The sequence below is a fragment of the Herpailurus yagouaroundi genome, unplaced genomic scaffold (genome assembly GCF_014898765.1).
Source record: "Herpailurus yagouaroundi ecotype Mexico unplaced genomic scaffold, PumYag 186, whole genome shotgun sequence".
Taxonomy (NCBI): Eukaryota; Metazoa; Chordata; class Mammalia; order Carnivora; family Felidae; genus Herpailurus; species Herpailurus yagouaroundi.
In genome coordinates this window covers 48,411,584-48,424,381 of record NW_024412417.1, presented here as the reverse complement: position 1 = coordinate 48,424,381, position 12,798 = coordinate 48,411,584, and the positions used below count along the sequence as shown (strand labels likewise).

Below are 12,798 nucleotides of genomic sequence, written 5' to 3'. Positions count from 1 at the left end.
CCCTGAACCCAGGCCACACTGGTGAAAGCCTTGGGCGGGTTCAGGGGCAGGGCGAGAGAAAGCGAAGCTAGCAGCTGACCGGCGTGTCCTCACAGGACTATGAGCTCCAGCTGGTCACGTACAAGGCGCAGCTTGAGCCAGTGGCCTCCCCAGCCAAGAAGCCCAAGGTCCAGTCTGGGTCTGAGAGCGTCATCCAGGAGGTAGGGCCAAGGGTGGGGCCGGTGGGGCCGGTGGGGCCGGGTGGGCTGCATGGGCCCTGTGGCTCATGGCAGGGCTGACTCTGGCTGCACCCTTCCTCCTGCTCCCCAGTACGTAGACCTGCGGACTAGGTACAGCGAGCTGACCACGCTCACGAGCCAGTACATCAAGTTCATCAGTGAGACCCTGCGGCGCATGGAGGAGGAGGAGGTATGGCCTGCTGGGGGTGGGGGTGCCGTCTTCCCACCCGCCCCGCCCAGAAGCTGCCCCTGGGAACCTGTATAAGACCACGTGGCACAGCTCCCTCCCGCCCTCCTGCCTCGGGCCACCAGCACCCTCTCCTTGCAGCACGGCCTGCCCCCAGGCTCCCTGCACCCGTGGCCTGCCCCACCTTGGCCTGGCGCTGCACTGCTCTCCCCGTGGTGGCTGGCGCCTCCTCTTTCTCCTCTGTTGGCACGTGCCCCCGGACAGGCGTCCTACCGGCGCTCATGTGTGTGTTCCTCCTTGGGATTCCACGTGGCCTCTGCACTTGGCCACTTGCTCCGGAAGAGCTGGGGAGTGTCAGATCACCGGGGCTAGGGAGGGGGGGTTCTGGCGTGTCTCAGTGGGCCAGGGTGGCTACCTGTCCTGTTCCTCCTGCTTCCTGGGTAGACTCGCCGTCTGGCTTGCAAGGCCCTCAGATCTGCTCTGCTGTTTCACACCGGCCGTTGTATCCTGTTCCACCCCGCTGGGCGGCAGGAACGGGCCCAGGTCCAGAGAGAGGGACCCTGCAGCCAGAGCCAGGCGGGCAGGTGTTCGGCGGGGCTCAGGCAGGGCTGTGTGGTGGGTGCGGCTCGCACGCCCTGCGAACTTCCTGCTTTGCTCTCTCTCTCTCTCTCTCTCTCTCCCCCCCTGTCCATCTGTCTCCATCGCCTGTCTGCGGGAAGAGGGGAGGACGCCTGGGCCTCCTTCCCCAGGCTGGTGAGCACGGTGGGGCCAGGCTGCGCTCGCTGCCTTGAGTGCCCTGGGCGGGTGCACGCTGTCTCCCTCCGCCGGGCTGTGACCTCTGTCTTCCCTCCACCCCCCCCCCCCAACCCCCGCACCGCGCTGTCGGAGTGAACTGTGGTGGTGCCGTGTCATGTGAGTGCCTGGCGGCCCGCTCTGTGCTCACCGCTCTCTCTGGTTCTCTCCCTCTCTCTGCCGCGGCCACAGAGGCTGGCTGAGCAGCAGCGGGCAGAGGAGCGGGAGCGGCTAGCCGAGGTGGAGGCCGCGCTGGAGAAGCAACGGCAGCTGGCCGAGGCGCACGCCCAGGCGAAGGCGCAGGCAGAGCAGGAGGCCCGGGAGCTGCAGCGGCGCATGCAGGAGGAGGTGGCGCGGCGGGAAGAGGCGGCGGTGGACGCGCAGCAGCAGAAGCGAAGCATCCAGGAAGAGCTGCAGCACTTGCGGCAGAGCTCGGAAGCGGAGATCCAGGCTAAGGCCCGGCAGGCGGAAGCCGCGGAACGCAGCCGGCTGCGCATCGAGGAGGAGATTCGCGTGGTGCGCCTGCAGCTGGAGGCGACCGAGCGCCAGCGGGGTGGGGCCGAGGGCGAGCTGCAGGCGCTGCGCGCACGCGCGGAGGAGGCCGAGGCGCAGAAGCGACAGGCGCAGGAGGAGGCGGAGCGCTTGCGGCGGCAGGTGCAGGACGAGAGCCAGCGCAAGCGGCAGGCGGAGGCGGAGCTGGCCCTGCGCGTGAAGGCGGAGGCCGAGGCGGCTCGAGAAAAGCAGCGGGCCGTGCAGGCGCTCGAGGAACTGCGGCTCCAGGCCGAGGAGGCGGAGCGGCGCCTGCGGCAGGCCGAAGCCGAGCGGGCCCGCCAGGTGCAGGTGGCCCTGGAGACGGCGCAGCGCAGCGCGGAGGCGGAGCTGCAGAGCAAGCGCGCCTCCTTCGCGGAGAAGACGGCGCAGCTGGAGCGCACGCTGCAGGAAGAGCACGTGGCTGTCGCGCAGCTGCGGGAGGAGGCCGAGCGGCGGGCGCAGCAGCAGGCAGAGGCCGAGCGGGCCCGCGAGGAGGCGGAGCAGGAGCTGGAGCGCTGGCGGCTGAAAGCCAATGAGGCGCTGCGGCTGCGGCTGCAGGCGGAGGAGGTGGCCCAGCAGAAGAGCCTGGCGCAGGCGGAGGCGGAGAAGCAGAAGGAGGAGGCCGAGCGCGAGGCTCGGCGCCGCGGCAAGGCAGAAGAGCAGGCCGTGCGGCAGCGGGAGCTGGCCGAGCAGGAGCTGGAGAAGCAGCGGCAGCTGGCGGAGGGCACTGCCCAGCAGCGCCTGGTGGCGGAACAGGAGCTGATCCGGCTGCGGGCTGAGACGGAGCAGGGGGAGCAGCAGCGGCAGCTGCTGGAAGAGGAGCTGGCCCGGTTGCAGCGGGAAGCGGGGGCGGCCACCCAGAAGCGCCAGGAGCTGGAGGCGGAGCTGGCCAAGGTGCGGGCCGAGATGGAGGTGCTGCTGGCCAGCAAGGCGCGGGCCGAGGAGGAGTCCCGTTCCACCAGCGAGAAGTCCAAGCAGAGGCTGGAGGCCGAGGCCAGCCGCTTCCGGGAGCTGGCGGAGGAGGCCGCCCGCCTGCGTGCCCTGGCCGAGGAGGCCAAGCGGCAACGGCAGCTGGCAGAGGAGGATGCGGCGCAGCAGCGAGCGGAGGCGGAGAGGGTGCTCGCCGAGAAGCTGGCCGCCATCGGCGAGGCCACGCGGCTTAAGACTGAGGCGGAGATTGCGCTCAAGGAGAAGGAGGCGGAGAACGAGCGCCTGCGGCGGCTGGCAGAGGACGAAGCCTTCCAGCGGCGGCGGCTGGAGGAGCAGGCCGCCCAGCACAAGGCGGATATCGAAGAGCGGCTGGCGCAGCTGCGCAAGGCGTCGGAGAGCGAGCTGGAGCGGCAGAAGGGGCTGGTGGAGGACACACTGCGGCAGCGGCGGCAGGTGGAGGAGGAGATCCTGGCGCTCAAGGCGAGCTTTGAAAAGGCGGCCGCCGGCAAGGCGGAGCTGGAGCTGGAGCTGGGGCGCATCCGCAGCAGTGCCGAGGACACGCTGCGCAGCAAGGAGCAGGCGGAGCAGGAGGCCACGCGGCAGCGGCAGCTGGCGGCCGAGGAGGAACAGCGGCGCCGCGAGGCGGAAGAGCGCGTGCAGAAGAGCCTCGCGGCGGAGGAGGAGGCTGCGCGGCAGCGCAAGTCCGCCCTGGAGGAGGTGGAGCGGCTCAAGGCCAAAGTGGAGGAGGCGCGACGCCTGCGCGAGCGCGCGGAGCAGGAGTCGGCTCGGCAGCTGCAGCTGGCGCAGGAGGCCGCGCAGAAGCGGCTGCAGGCGGAGGAGAAGGCGCACGCTTTTGCGGTGCAGCAGAAGGAGCAGGAGCTGCAGCAGACGCTCCAGCAAGAGCAGAGTGTGCTGGAGCGGCTGCGGGGCGAGGCGGAGGCGGCGCGGCGGGCGGCCGAGGACGCGGAGGAGGCGCGGGAGCGGGCCGAGCGGGAGGCGGCGCAGTCCCGGCGGCAGGTGGAGGAGGCCGAGCGGCTGAAGCAGTTGGCCGAGGAGCAGGCGCAGGCGCGCGCGCAGGCGCAGGCCGCCGCGGAGAAGCTGCGCAAGGAGGCGGAGCAGGAGGCGGCGCGGCGGGCGCAGGCGGAGCAGGCCGCCCTGCGGCAGAAGCAGGTGGCCGACGCCGAGATGGAGAAGCACAAGAAGTTCGCCGAGCAGACTCTGCGGCAGAAGGCGCAGGTGGAGCAGGAGCTGACCGCGCTGCGGCTGCAGCTGGAGGAGACGGACCACCAGAAAAGCATCCTGGACGAGGAGCTGCAGCGGCTGAAGGCGGAGGTGACGGAGGCCGCCCGCCAGCGCAGCCAGGTGGAGGAGGAGCTCTTCTCCGTGCGCGTGCAGATGGAGGAGCTCGGCAAGCTGAAGGCGCGCATCGAGGCGGAGAACCGCGCGCTCATCCTGCGTGACAAGGACAACACGCAGCGCTTCCTGCAGGAGGAGGCTGAGAAAATGAAGCAGGTGGCGGAGGAGGCCGCCCGGCTGAGCGTGGCGGCCCAGGAGGCGGCCCGGCTGCGGCAGCTGGCGGAGGAGGACCTGGCGCAGCAGCGCGCCCTGGCCGAGAAGATGCTCAAGGAGAAGATGCAGGCGGTGCAGGAGGCCACCCGCCTCAAGGCCGAGGCCGAGCTGCTGCAGCGGCAGAAGGAGCTGGCGCAGGAGCAGGCCCGGCAGCTGCAGGAGGACAAGGAGCAGATGGCCCAGCAGCTGGCCGAGGAGACGCAGGGCTTCCAGCGGACCCTGGAGGCGGAACGGCAGCGGCAGCTGGAGATGAGCGCCGAGGCCGAGCGCCTCAAGCTGCGCGTGGCCGAGATGAGCCGGGCCCAGGCCCGCGCCGAGGAGGATGCCCAGCGCTTCCGCAGGCAGGCCGAGGACATCGGGGAGAAGCTGCACCGCACCGAGCTCGCCACACAGGAGAAGGTGACGCTGGTGCAGACGCTGGAGATCCAGCGGCAGCAGAGTGACCGCGACGCCGAGCGCCTGCGGGCCGCCATCGCAGAGTTGGAGCGCGAGAAGGAGAAGCTCAAGGAGGAGGCCAGGCTGCTGCAGCTGAAGTCCGAGGAGGTACCGGCCCCGCCCCGCGGGCGCACGTGGGCGGGCCCCGGGTGGGGGCCTGCTCTGCCGCCGGCTCGCTGGCCTCCCTGACTGTGTCCTCCCTTCCCCCTCCCTTGCAGATGCAGGCGGTGCAGCAGGAGCAGCTGGTGCAGGAGACGCGGGCCCTCCAGCAGAGCTTCCTGTCGGAGAAGGACAGCCTGCTGCAGCGGGAGCACTTCATCGAGCAGGAGAAGGCCAAGTTGGAGCAGCTCTTCCAGGACGAGGTGGCCAAGGCACAGAAGCTACGGGAGGAGCAGCAGCGGCAGCAGCGGCAGATGGAGGAGGAGAGGCAGCGGCTGGTGGCCAGCATGGAGGAGGCCCGGCAGCGCCAGCATGAGGCCGAGGAGGGCGTGCGGCGCAAGCAGGAGGAGCTGCAGCTGCTGGAACGGCAGCGGCAGCAGCAGGAGAAGCTGCTGGAGGAGGAGAACCAGCGGCTGCGCGAGCGGCTGCGACGCCTGGAGGAGGAGCACCGGGCCGCGCTGGCGCACTCGGAGGAGGTTGCCGCCTCGCAGGCCGCGGCTGCCAAAGCCCTGCCAAACGGCCGGGTCACCCACGACGGCCCGGCGGCCGAGGTGGAGCCCGACCACGCCTTCGACGGCCTTCGGCGGAAGGTGCCGGCCCAGTGGCTGCAGGAGGTCGGCGTCCTGAGCGCCGAGGAGCTGCAGCGGCTGGCCCAGGGCCGCACAACCGTGGCCGAGCTCGCTCAGCGGGATGACGTGCGCGGCTACCTGCACGGCCGCAGTGGCGTTGCCGGGCTGCTGCTGACGCCCAGCAACGAGAAGCTGAGTGTGTACGCGGCCCTACGGAGGCAGCTGCTGAGCCCGGGCACGGCTCTCATCCTGCTGGAGGCCCAGGCTGCCTCGGGCTTCCTCCTTGACCCTGTGCGGAACCGACGGCTGACCGTCAACGAGGCCGTGAAGGAGGGCGTCGTGGGCCCAGAGCTGCACCACAAGCTGCTGTCGGCCGAGCGCGCCGTCACCGGCTACAAGGATCCCTACACCGGGGAGCAGATCTCCCTCTTCCAGGCCATGAAGAAGGACCTCATCGTGCGGGAGCACGGCATCCGCCTGCTGGAGGCCCAGATCGCCACGGGCGGCATCATCGACCCGGTGCACAGCCACCGCCTGCCCGTGGACGTGGCCTACAAGCGCGGCTACTTCGACGAGGAGATGAACCGCGTCCTGGCAGACCCGAGCGACGACACCAAGGGCTTCTTCGACCCCAACACGCACGAGAACCTCACCTACCTGCAGCTGCTGGAGCGCTGCGTGGAGGACCCCGAGACGGGCCTGCGCCTGCTGCCCCTCACGGATCAAGCTGCCAAGGGTAGGGAGCTGGTCTACACTGACTCGGAGGCCCGGGACGTGTTCGAGAAAGCCACCGTGTCCGCACCATTTGGCAAGTTCCGGGGCAAGACGGTGACCATCTGGGAGCTCATCAACTCAGAGTACTTCACGGCAGAGCAGCGGCGGGACCTGGTGCGGCAGTTCCGCACGGGCAAGGTCACCGTGGAGAAGATTATCAAGATCGTCATCACGGTGGTCGAGGAGCACGAGCAGAAAGGGCAGCTTTGCTTCGAGGGCCTGCGCGCCCTGGTCCCTGCCGCCGAGCTGTTCGAGAGCGGGGTCATCGACCGCGATCTCTACCACCAGCTGCAGCAGGGCGAGCGTTCGGTGCGAGAGGTGGCCGAGGTGGATGCCGTGCGGCGGGCCCTGCGGGGCAACAACGTCATTGCTGGTGTGTGGCTGGAGGAGGCGGGACAGAGGCTGAGCGTCTACGAGGCCCTGAAGAAGGACCTAGTGCAGCCAGAGGCGGCGGTGGCCCTGCTGGAGGCCCAGGCCGGCACCGGGCACATCATCGACCCCGCCACGAGCGCCCGGCTCACCGTGGACGAGGCGGTGCGGGCCGGCCTGGTGGGGCCTGAGCTGCACGAGAAGCTGCTGTCGGCTGAGAAGGCCGTGACCGGCTACAAGGACCCCTACTCAGGGCAGAGCGTCTCCCTGTTCCAGGCCCTGAAGAAGGGCCTCATCCCCAGGGAGCAGGGCTGGCGCCTGCTGGATGCCCAGTTGTCCACAGGTGGCATCGTGGACCCGAGCAAGAGTCACCGTGTGCCCGTAGACGTTGCCTGTGCCCGGGGCTACCTGGACGAGGAGACCAGCCGAGCCCTGTCGGCGCCCAAGGATGAAGCCAAGACCTACTGCGACCCCGGCACACAGGAGCCGGTCACTTATGGCCAGCTGCAGCGACAGTGCCGGCCCGACCCGCTGACGGGGCTGAGCCTGCTGCCGCTCTCGGAGAAGGAGGCCCGGGCCCGGCGGGAGGGACTCTGCTCCGAGCTGCAGGCTCGCGAGACCTTTCAGAAGACTGCCGTTGAGGTCCCCGTGGGCAGCTTTAAGGGCAAGACGGTGACTGTGTGGGAGCTCCTCAGCTCCGAGTACTTCACGGCGGAGCAGAGACAGGAGCTGGTGCGGCAGTTCCGCACGGGCACCGTCACCGTGGAGAAGATCATCAAGATCGTCATCACCATCGTGGAGGAGGTGGAGACCGTGCGCCAGGAAAGGCTGTCTTTCAGCGGCCTCCGCGCCCCGGTGCCGGCCAGTGAGCTCGTGGCTGCCGGCGTCCTCAGCAGGGCCCAGTTTGAGCAGCTCAAGGACGGCAAGACGTCTGTGAAGGACCTGTCAGAGGTGGACTCTGTGCGGACACTTCTCCGGGGTAGCGGCTGCCTGGCCGGCATCTACCTGGAGGACTCCAAGGAGAAGGTGACCATCTATGAGGCCATGCGGCGGGGCCTGCTTAGGCCCAGCACGGCCACTCTGCTGCTCGAGGCCCAAGCGGCCACCGGCTTTCTGGTGGACCCTGTGAGGAATCAGCGCTTGTACGTCCACGAGGCCGTGAAGGCGGGCGTCGTGGGCCCCGAGCTGCACGAGAAGCTGCTGTCTGCCGAGAAGGCCGTCACCGGCTACACGGACCCCTACTCCGGCGACACCATCTCCCTCTTCCAGGCCATGAAGAAGGGCCTGGTCCTTAGGGAGCACGGCATCCGCCTGCTGGAGGCCCAGATCGCCACGGGCGGCATCATCGACCCGGTGCACAGCCACCGCCTGCCCGTGGACGTGGCCTACAAGCGCGGCTACTTTGACGAGGAGATGAACCGCGTCCTGGCGGACCCGAGCGACGACACCAAGGGCTTCTTCGACCCCAACACGCACGAGAACCTCACCTACCTGCAGCTGCTGGAGCGCTGCGTGGAGGACCCCGAGACGGGCCTGCGCCTGCTGCCCCTGAAAGGAGCTGAGAAGACGGAGGTGGTGGAGAGCACGCAGGTGTACACGGAGGAGGAGACCCGCAGGGCGTTCGAGGAGACGCAGATCGACATCCCTGGCGGCGGCGACCGCGGCGGCTCCACCATGTCCCTGTGGGAGGTGATGCAGTCGGACCTGATCCCAGAAGAGCAGCGAGCCCGGCTCATGGCGGACTTCCGGGCCGGCCGGGTGACCAAGGAGCGTATGATCATCATCATCATCGAGATTATCGAGAAGACCGAGATCGTGCGCCAGCAGAACCTGGCTTCCTACGACTACATCCGCCGCCGCCTCACGGCCGAGGACCTCTACGAGGCCCGGATCATCTCCCGCGAGACCTACGGCCTTCTCCGGGAGGGCGCCAAGAGCCTCCGAGAGGTGCTGGAGGCGGAGTCGGTCTCACGCTACCTGTACGGCACGGGCTGTGTGGCTGGCGTCTACCTGCCGGGCTCCCGGCAGACGCTCACCATCTACCAGGCGCTGAAGAAAGGGTTGCTGAGTGCCGAGGTGGCCCGGTTTCTGCTGGAGGCACAGGCGGCCACGGGCTTCCTCCTGGATCCCGTGAAGGGCGAGCGGCTGACCGTGGACGAAGCCGTGCGGAAGGGCTTGGTAGGCCCCGAACTGCACGACCGGCTGCTCTCGGCCGAGCGGGCCGTGACCGGCTACCGGGACCCCTACACGGAGCAGACGATCTCGCTCTTCCAGGCCATGAAGAAGGACCTGATCCCTGCCGAGGAGGCCCTGCGGCTGCTGGACGCCCAGCTGGCCACGGGCGGCATCGTGGACCCGCGCCTGGGCTTCCACCTCCCCTTGGAGGTGGCCTACCAGCGCGGCTACCTCAACAAGGACACGCACGACCAGCTGTCGGAGCCCAGCGAGGTGCGCAGCTACCCGGATCCCTCCACTGACGAGCGCCTCAGTTACACGCAGCTGCTCAGGAGGTGCCGTCGCCACGAGACCAGCGGCCAGCTGCTCCTGCCGCTTTCGGACGCCCGCAAGCTGACTTTCCGCGGCCTGCGCAAGCAGATCACGGTGGAGGAGCTGGTGCGCTCGCAGGTCATGGACGAGGCCACGGCGCTGCAGCTGCGGGAGGGCCTGACCTCCGTGGAGGAGGTCTCCAAGAACCTGCAGAAGTTCCTCGAGGGCACCAGCTGCATCGCCGGTGTCTTCGTCGATGCCACCAAGGAGCGGCTGTCCGTGTATCAGGCCATGAAGAAGGGCATCATCCGCCCCGGCACGGCCTTCGAGCTCCTGGAGGCGCAGGCGGCCACCGGCTACGTCATCGACCCCATCAAGGGGCTCAAGCTGACTGTGGAGGAGGCCGTGCGCATGGGCATCGTGGGCCCCGAGTTCAAGGACAAGCTGCTGTCGGCCGAGCGCGCCGTCACTGGCTACAAGGACCCGTACTCGGGGAAGCTCATCTCTCTCTTCCAGGCCATGAAGAAGGGCCTCATCCTGAAGGACCACGGCATCCGCCTGCTGGAGGCCCAGATCGCCACGGGCGGCATCATCGACCCCGAGGAGAGCCACCGGCTGCCCGTGGACGTGGCCTACAAGCGCGGCCTCTTTGACGAGGAGATGAACGAGATCCTGACCGACCCCTCGGACGACACCAAGGGCTTCTTCGACCCCAACACGGAGGAGAACCTCACGTACCTGCAGCTCATGGAGCGCTGCGTCACGGACCCCCAGACGGGCCTGCGCCTGCTGCCCCTGAAGGAGAAGAAACGGGAGCGGAAGACGTCCTCCAAGTCCTCGGTGCGCAAGCGGCGTGTCGTGATCGTGGACCCCGAGACGGGCAAGGAGATGTCCGTGTACGAGGCCTACCGCAAGGGCCTCATCGACCACCAGACGTACCTGGAGCTGTCCGAGCAGGAGTGCGAGTGGGAGGAGATCACCATCTCCTCTTCCGACGGCGTGGTCAAGTCCATGATCATCGACCGCCGCTCAGGCCGCCAGTACGACATCGACGAGGCCATCTCCAGGAGCCTCATCGACCGCTCGGCGCTGGACCAGTACCGCGCCGGCACGCTCTCCATCACCGAGTTCGCCGACATGCTCTCGGGCAACGCTGGTGGCTTCCGCTCCCGCTCTTCTTCCGTGGGGTCCTCCTCCTCCTACCCCATCAGCCCCGCCGCCTCCAGGACCCAGGCGGCCTCCTGGTCAGACCCCACCGAGGAGACCGGCCCCGTGGCCGGCATCCTGGACACGGAGACGCTGGAGAAGGTGTCCATCACGGAGGCCATGCACCGCAACCTGGTGGACAACATCACCGGGCAGCGGCTGCTGGAGGCCCAGGCCTGCACGGGGGGCATCATCGACCCCAGCACCGGGGAGCGCTTCCCCGTCACCGACGCCGTCAACAAGGGCTTGGTGGATAAGATCATGGTGGACCGCATCAACCTGGCCCAGAAAGCCTTCTGTGGCTTCGAGGACCCGCGCACCAAGACCAAGATGTCGGCCGCTCAGGCCCTGAAGAAGGGCTGGCTCTACTACGAGGCAGGCCAGCGCTTCCTGGAGGTGCAGTACCTGACGGGAGGCCTGATCGAGCCCGACGCGCCGGGCCGTGTGCCCCTCGACGAGGCCCTGCAGCGTGGCATGGTGGACGCCCGAACCGCCCAGAAGCTGCGAGACGTCGGCGCGTATTCCAAGTACCTCACCTGCCCCAAGACCAAGCTCAAGATCTCGTACAAGGACGCGTTGGACCGCAGCATGGTGGAGGAGGGCACGGGGCTCCGGCTGCTGGAGGCCGCCGCCCAGTCCAGCAAGGGCTACTACAGCCCCTACAGCGTCAGCGGCTCCGGCTCCGCGGCCGGCTCGCGCTCCGGCTCGCGCACCGGTTCCCGGGCTGGCTCCCGCCGCGGCAGCTTTGACGCCACGGGTTCCGGCTTCTCCATGACCTTCTCCTCCTCCTCCTACTCTTCCTCGGGCTACGGCCGCCGCTACGCCTCCGGGCCCGCGTCCTCCCTGGGGGGCCCCGAGTCCGCGGCGGCCTGACCCGCTGCCTGCACCCCTGCCCTCCCGCTCTGCATGTGGCCAGGTTCCCTGCCCAGGCGTTGGGGTCTTTAACGTTTCAAAGGTGTCTTCCTCCCAAGCGGTGCCTAAAGTCTAACCAAAAAGAGCAGACTAATATATTAATGATGTATCTGCTGTCCAGACAGCCTGCGTCCCAGGGAGGCGGTCAGGGAGGGAGCTGGTGCAGACCCGCTGACCAGCTCATCCCCCAGGCCTCCCTGCTCCTGTCTACCTGCCACTCACCACAGCCAGGTGCCTTGGAGGGTCCCGGGCCCGGCCCCAAGCCCGGCCCTCCTAGCCCTCCTGTCTCTCTAGAGGGTATCGTCTGGGCAAGGTTCCCCCCCCGCCCCCCGCCCCAGCCCTGCTCGCTGGGCTCACTGACACCCAACCACTGATCCTAGCCGCCCGGGGGAGCCGGGTCGGCCCCGTCGCTAGCAGGGCCCTCAGAACCAGCTTCTCTTCCTGTTTCCAGGACTGATTTCCTTGCTCGGTGGGCCTTGCTGGGGAGGGAGGGGGTCCGGGGTTAGTCATCTCTTTTCCAGCCTGCCCGTGGGAAGATGAGGGTCCAGTCTACAGCACCAGCTGGCCCGGGCCAAGCCTCTCCCGTGCCCGGCCCGCGCCTGGCCCCTGCCCAGCTGCAGGCGCCGTCCCCAGCCCCTAGCCCCTGACACTGTCCCGAGACCCCAGGCGTCCGGCTTCAGCCTTCCAGCCTCAGTCCCTTAGTAAGTGCCTTCAGTGTCCTCCCTCCACCCCAGGCCCCGAGGACCCAGACCTGGGGTGGGAGACAGACCCTCCCGGTGACAGACTCCCCACCGGCCCAGCTCCCGGGCGTGCCAGCCCCGGGGCCAGGCTGGGTATGGCCGGGGCTTCTGCAGGACTCTGCTCCCCCGTGGGTCCCCCCTGGGTGCTTCCTGCCTGCCTGTCCGCGACAGCCGCACCTCCTTGTCAGGCCCGGGCACAGGCAGCAGCCCAGCCCAGTTCCCTCCCCTCTTGTTCCATCCAGCCCCTGGCCTCGGTGGCTTCCACCCCTGCCTCCACTCTCTGATGAAGCTTTGCATGTTCCACTAACCCAGGCAGGCCGCGGGTGGAGGCGCCAGGCTTCGGCTGCCTCTGTGAGGGCAGAACACTAACCCGACCACGGGTGAGCCTGCAGCGCTCACCCCAATAAAAGCAATTCCAACCTTCCTGTGGGTCCTGCGTTGTTTTCTCATCCCCGGGTCGGGTGTGTGCTGGGGGCGGGGTGGATCAACGCTGCAGCCCCAGGCTCTGAGCTTGGCCGGGCATCTGGGCCAAGGGCAGGGGAGCAGGGCCTCCGTGACTGGCCTGAGGCCTGTGTTTCCGGTACCGAGCGGAGGGCAGGGCGGAGGCTTGCTCCCGTAGGGTCCTCAGCCCCTGCCGCTCATCCCGCTGCTGGCCTGTCCCTCTGCTGGGCCCACACACCCAGTTCGCAGGCGGCGCTGCTGAGGGGGGTCCGTGCTCTCCCGCCAGCCAACGTTGCCCGTGCCCCTCACGGCCCGTCCTTCGGAGGGAGCCCGGGTAAGCTGGTTGGGTCAGCAAAGGTTAACGCCGCAGGGAAGGCCGTGGTCGCGAGCCTCGGCGGCTGGACGGTGAGCGAGGCATCAGGGTCTGTGCTGCGGTCCTCCCGCCCCCGTCGCCCCAAGTCCACACACCGCTCCTTACG

At 68.7% G+C, this 12,798-nt stretch overlaps 1 protein-coding gene across 27 annotated transcripts in view; it reads left to right on the top strand.

Annotated features, from left to right (window-relative positions):
• PLEC (plectin) overlaps positions 1-12,301 on the top strand; it is a 56,005-nt gene extending 43,704 nt beyond the window's left edge. For 26 of the 27 annotated variants that reach the window (XM_040494683.1, XM_040494684.1, XM_040494682.1 and 23 more), the window contains 4 exons: positions 96-200; positions 310-408; positions 1,390-4,770; positions 4,881-12,301. In XM_040494683.1, the coding sequence (XP_040350617.1) occupies positions 96-200; positions 310-408; positions 1,390-4,770; positions 4,881-11,099 (9,804 nt within the window). In that variant the 3' untranslated portion in view covers positions 11,100-12,301. The remainder of the gene's footprint in view (positions 1-95; positions 201-309; positions 409-1,389; positions 4,771-4,880) is intronic. The other variant, XM_040494706.1, reaches the window with a different exon arrangement.
• Positions 12,302-12,798: the final 497 nt, after the last annotated feature.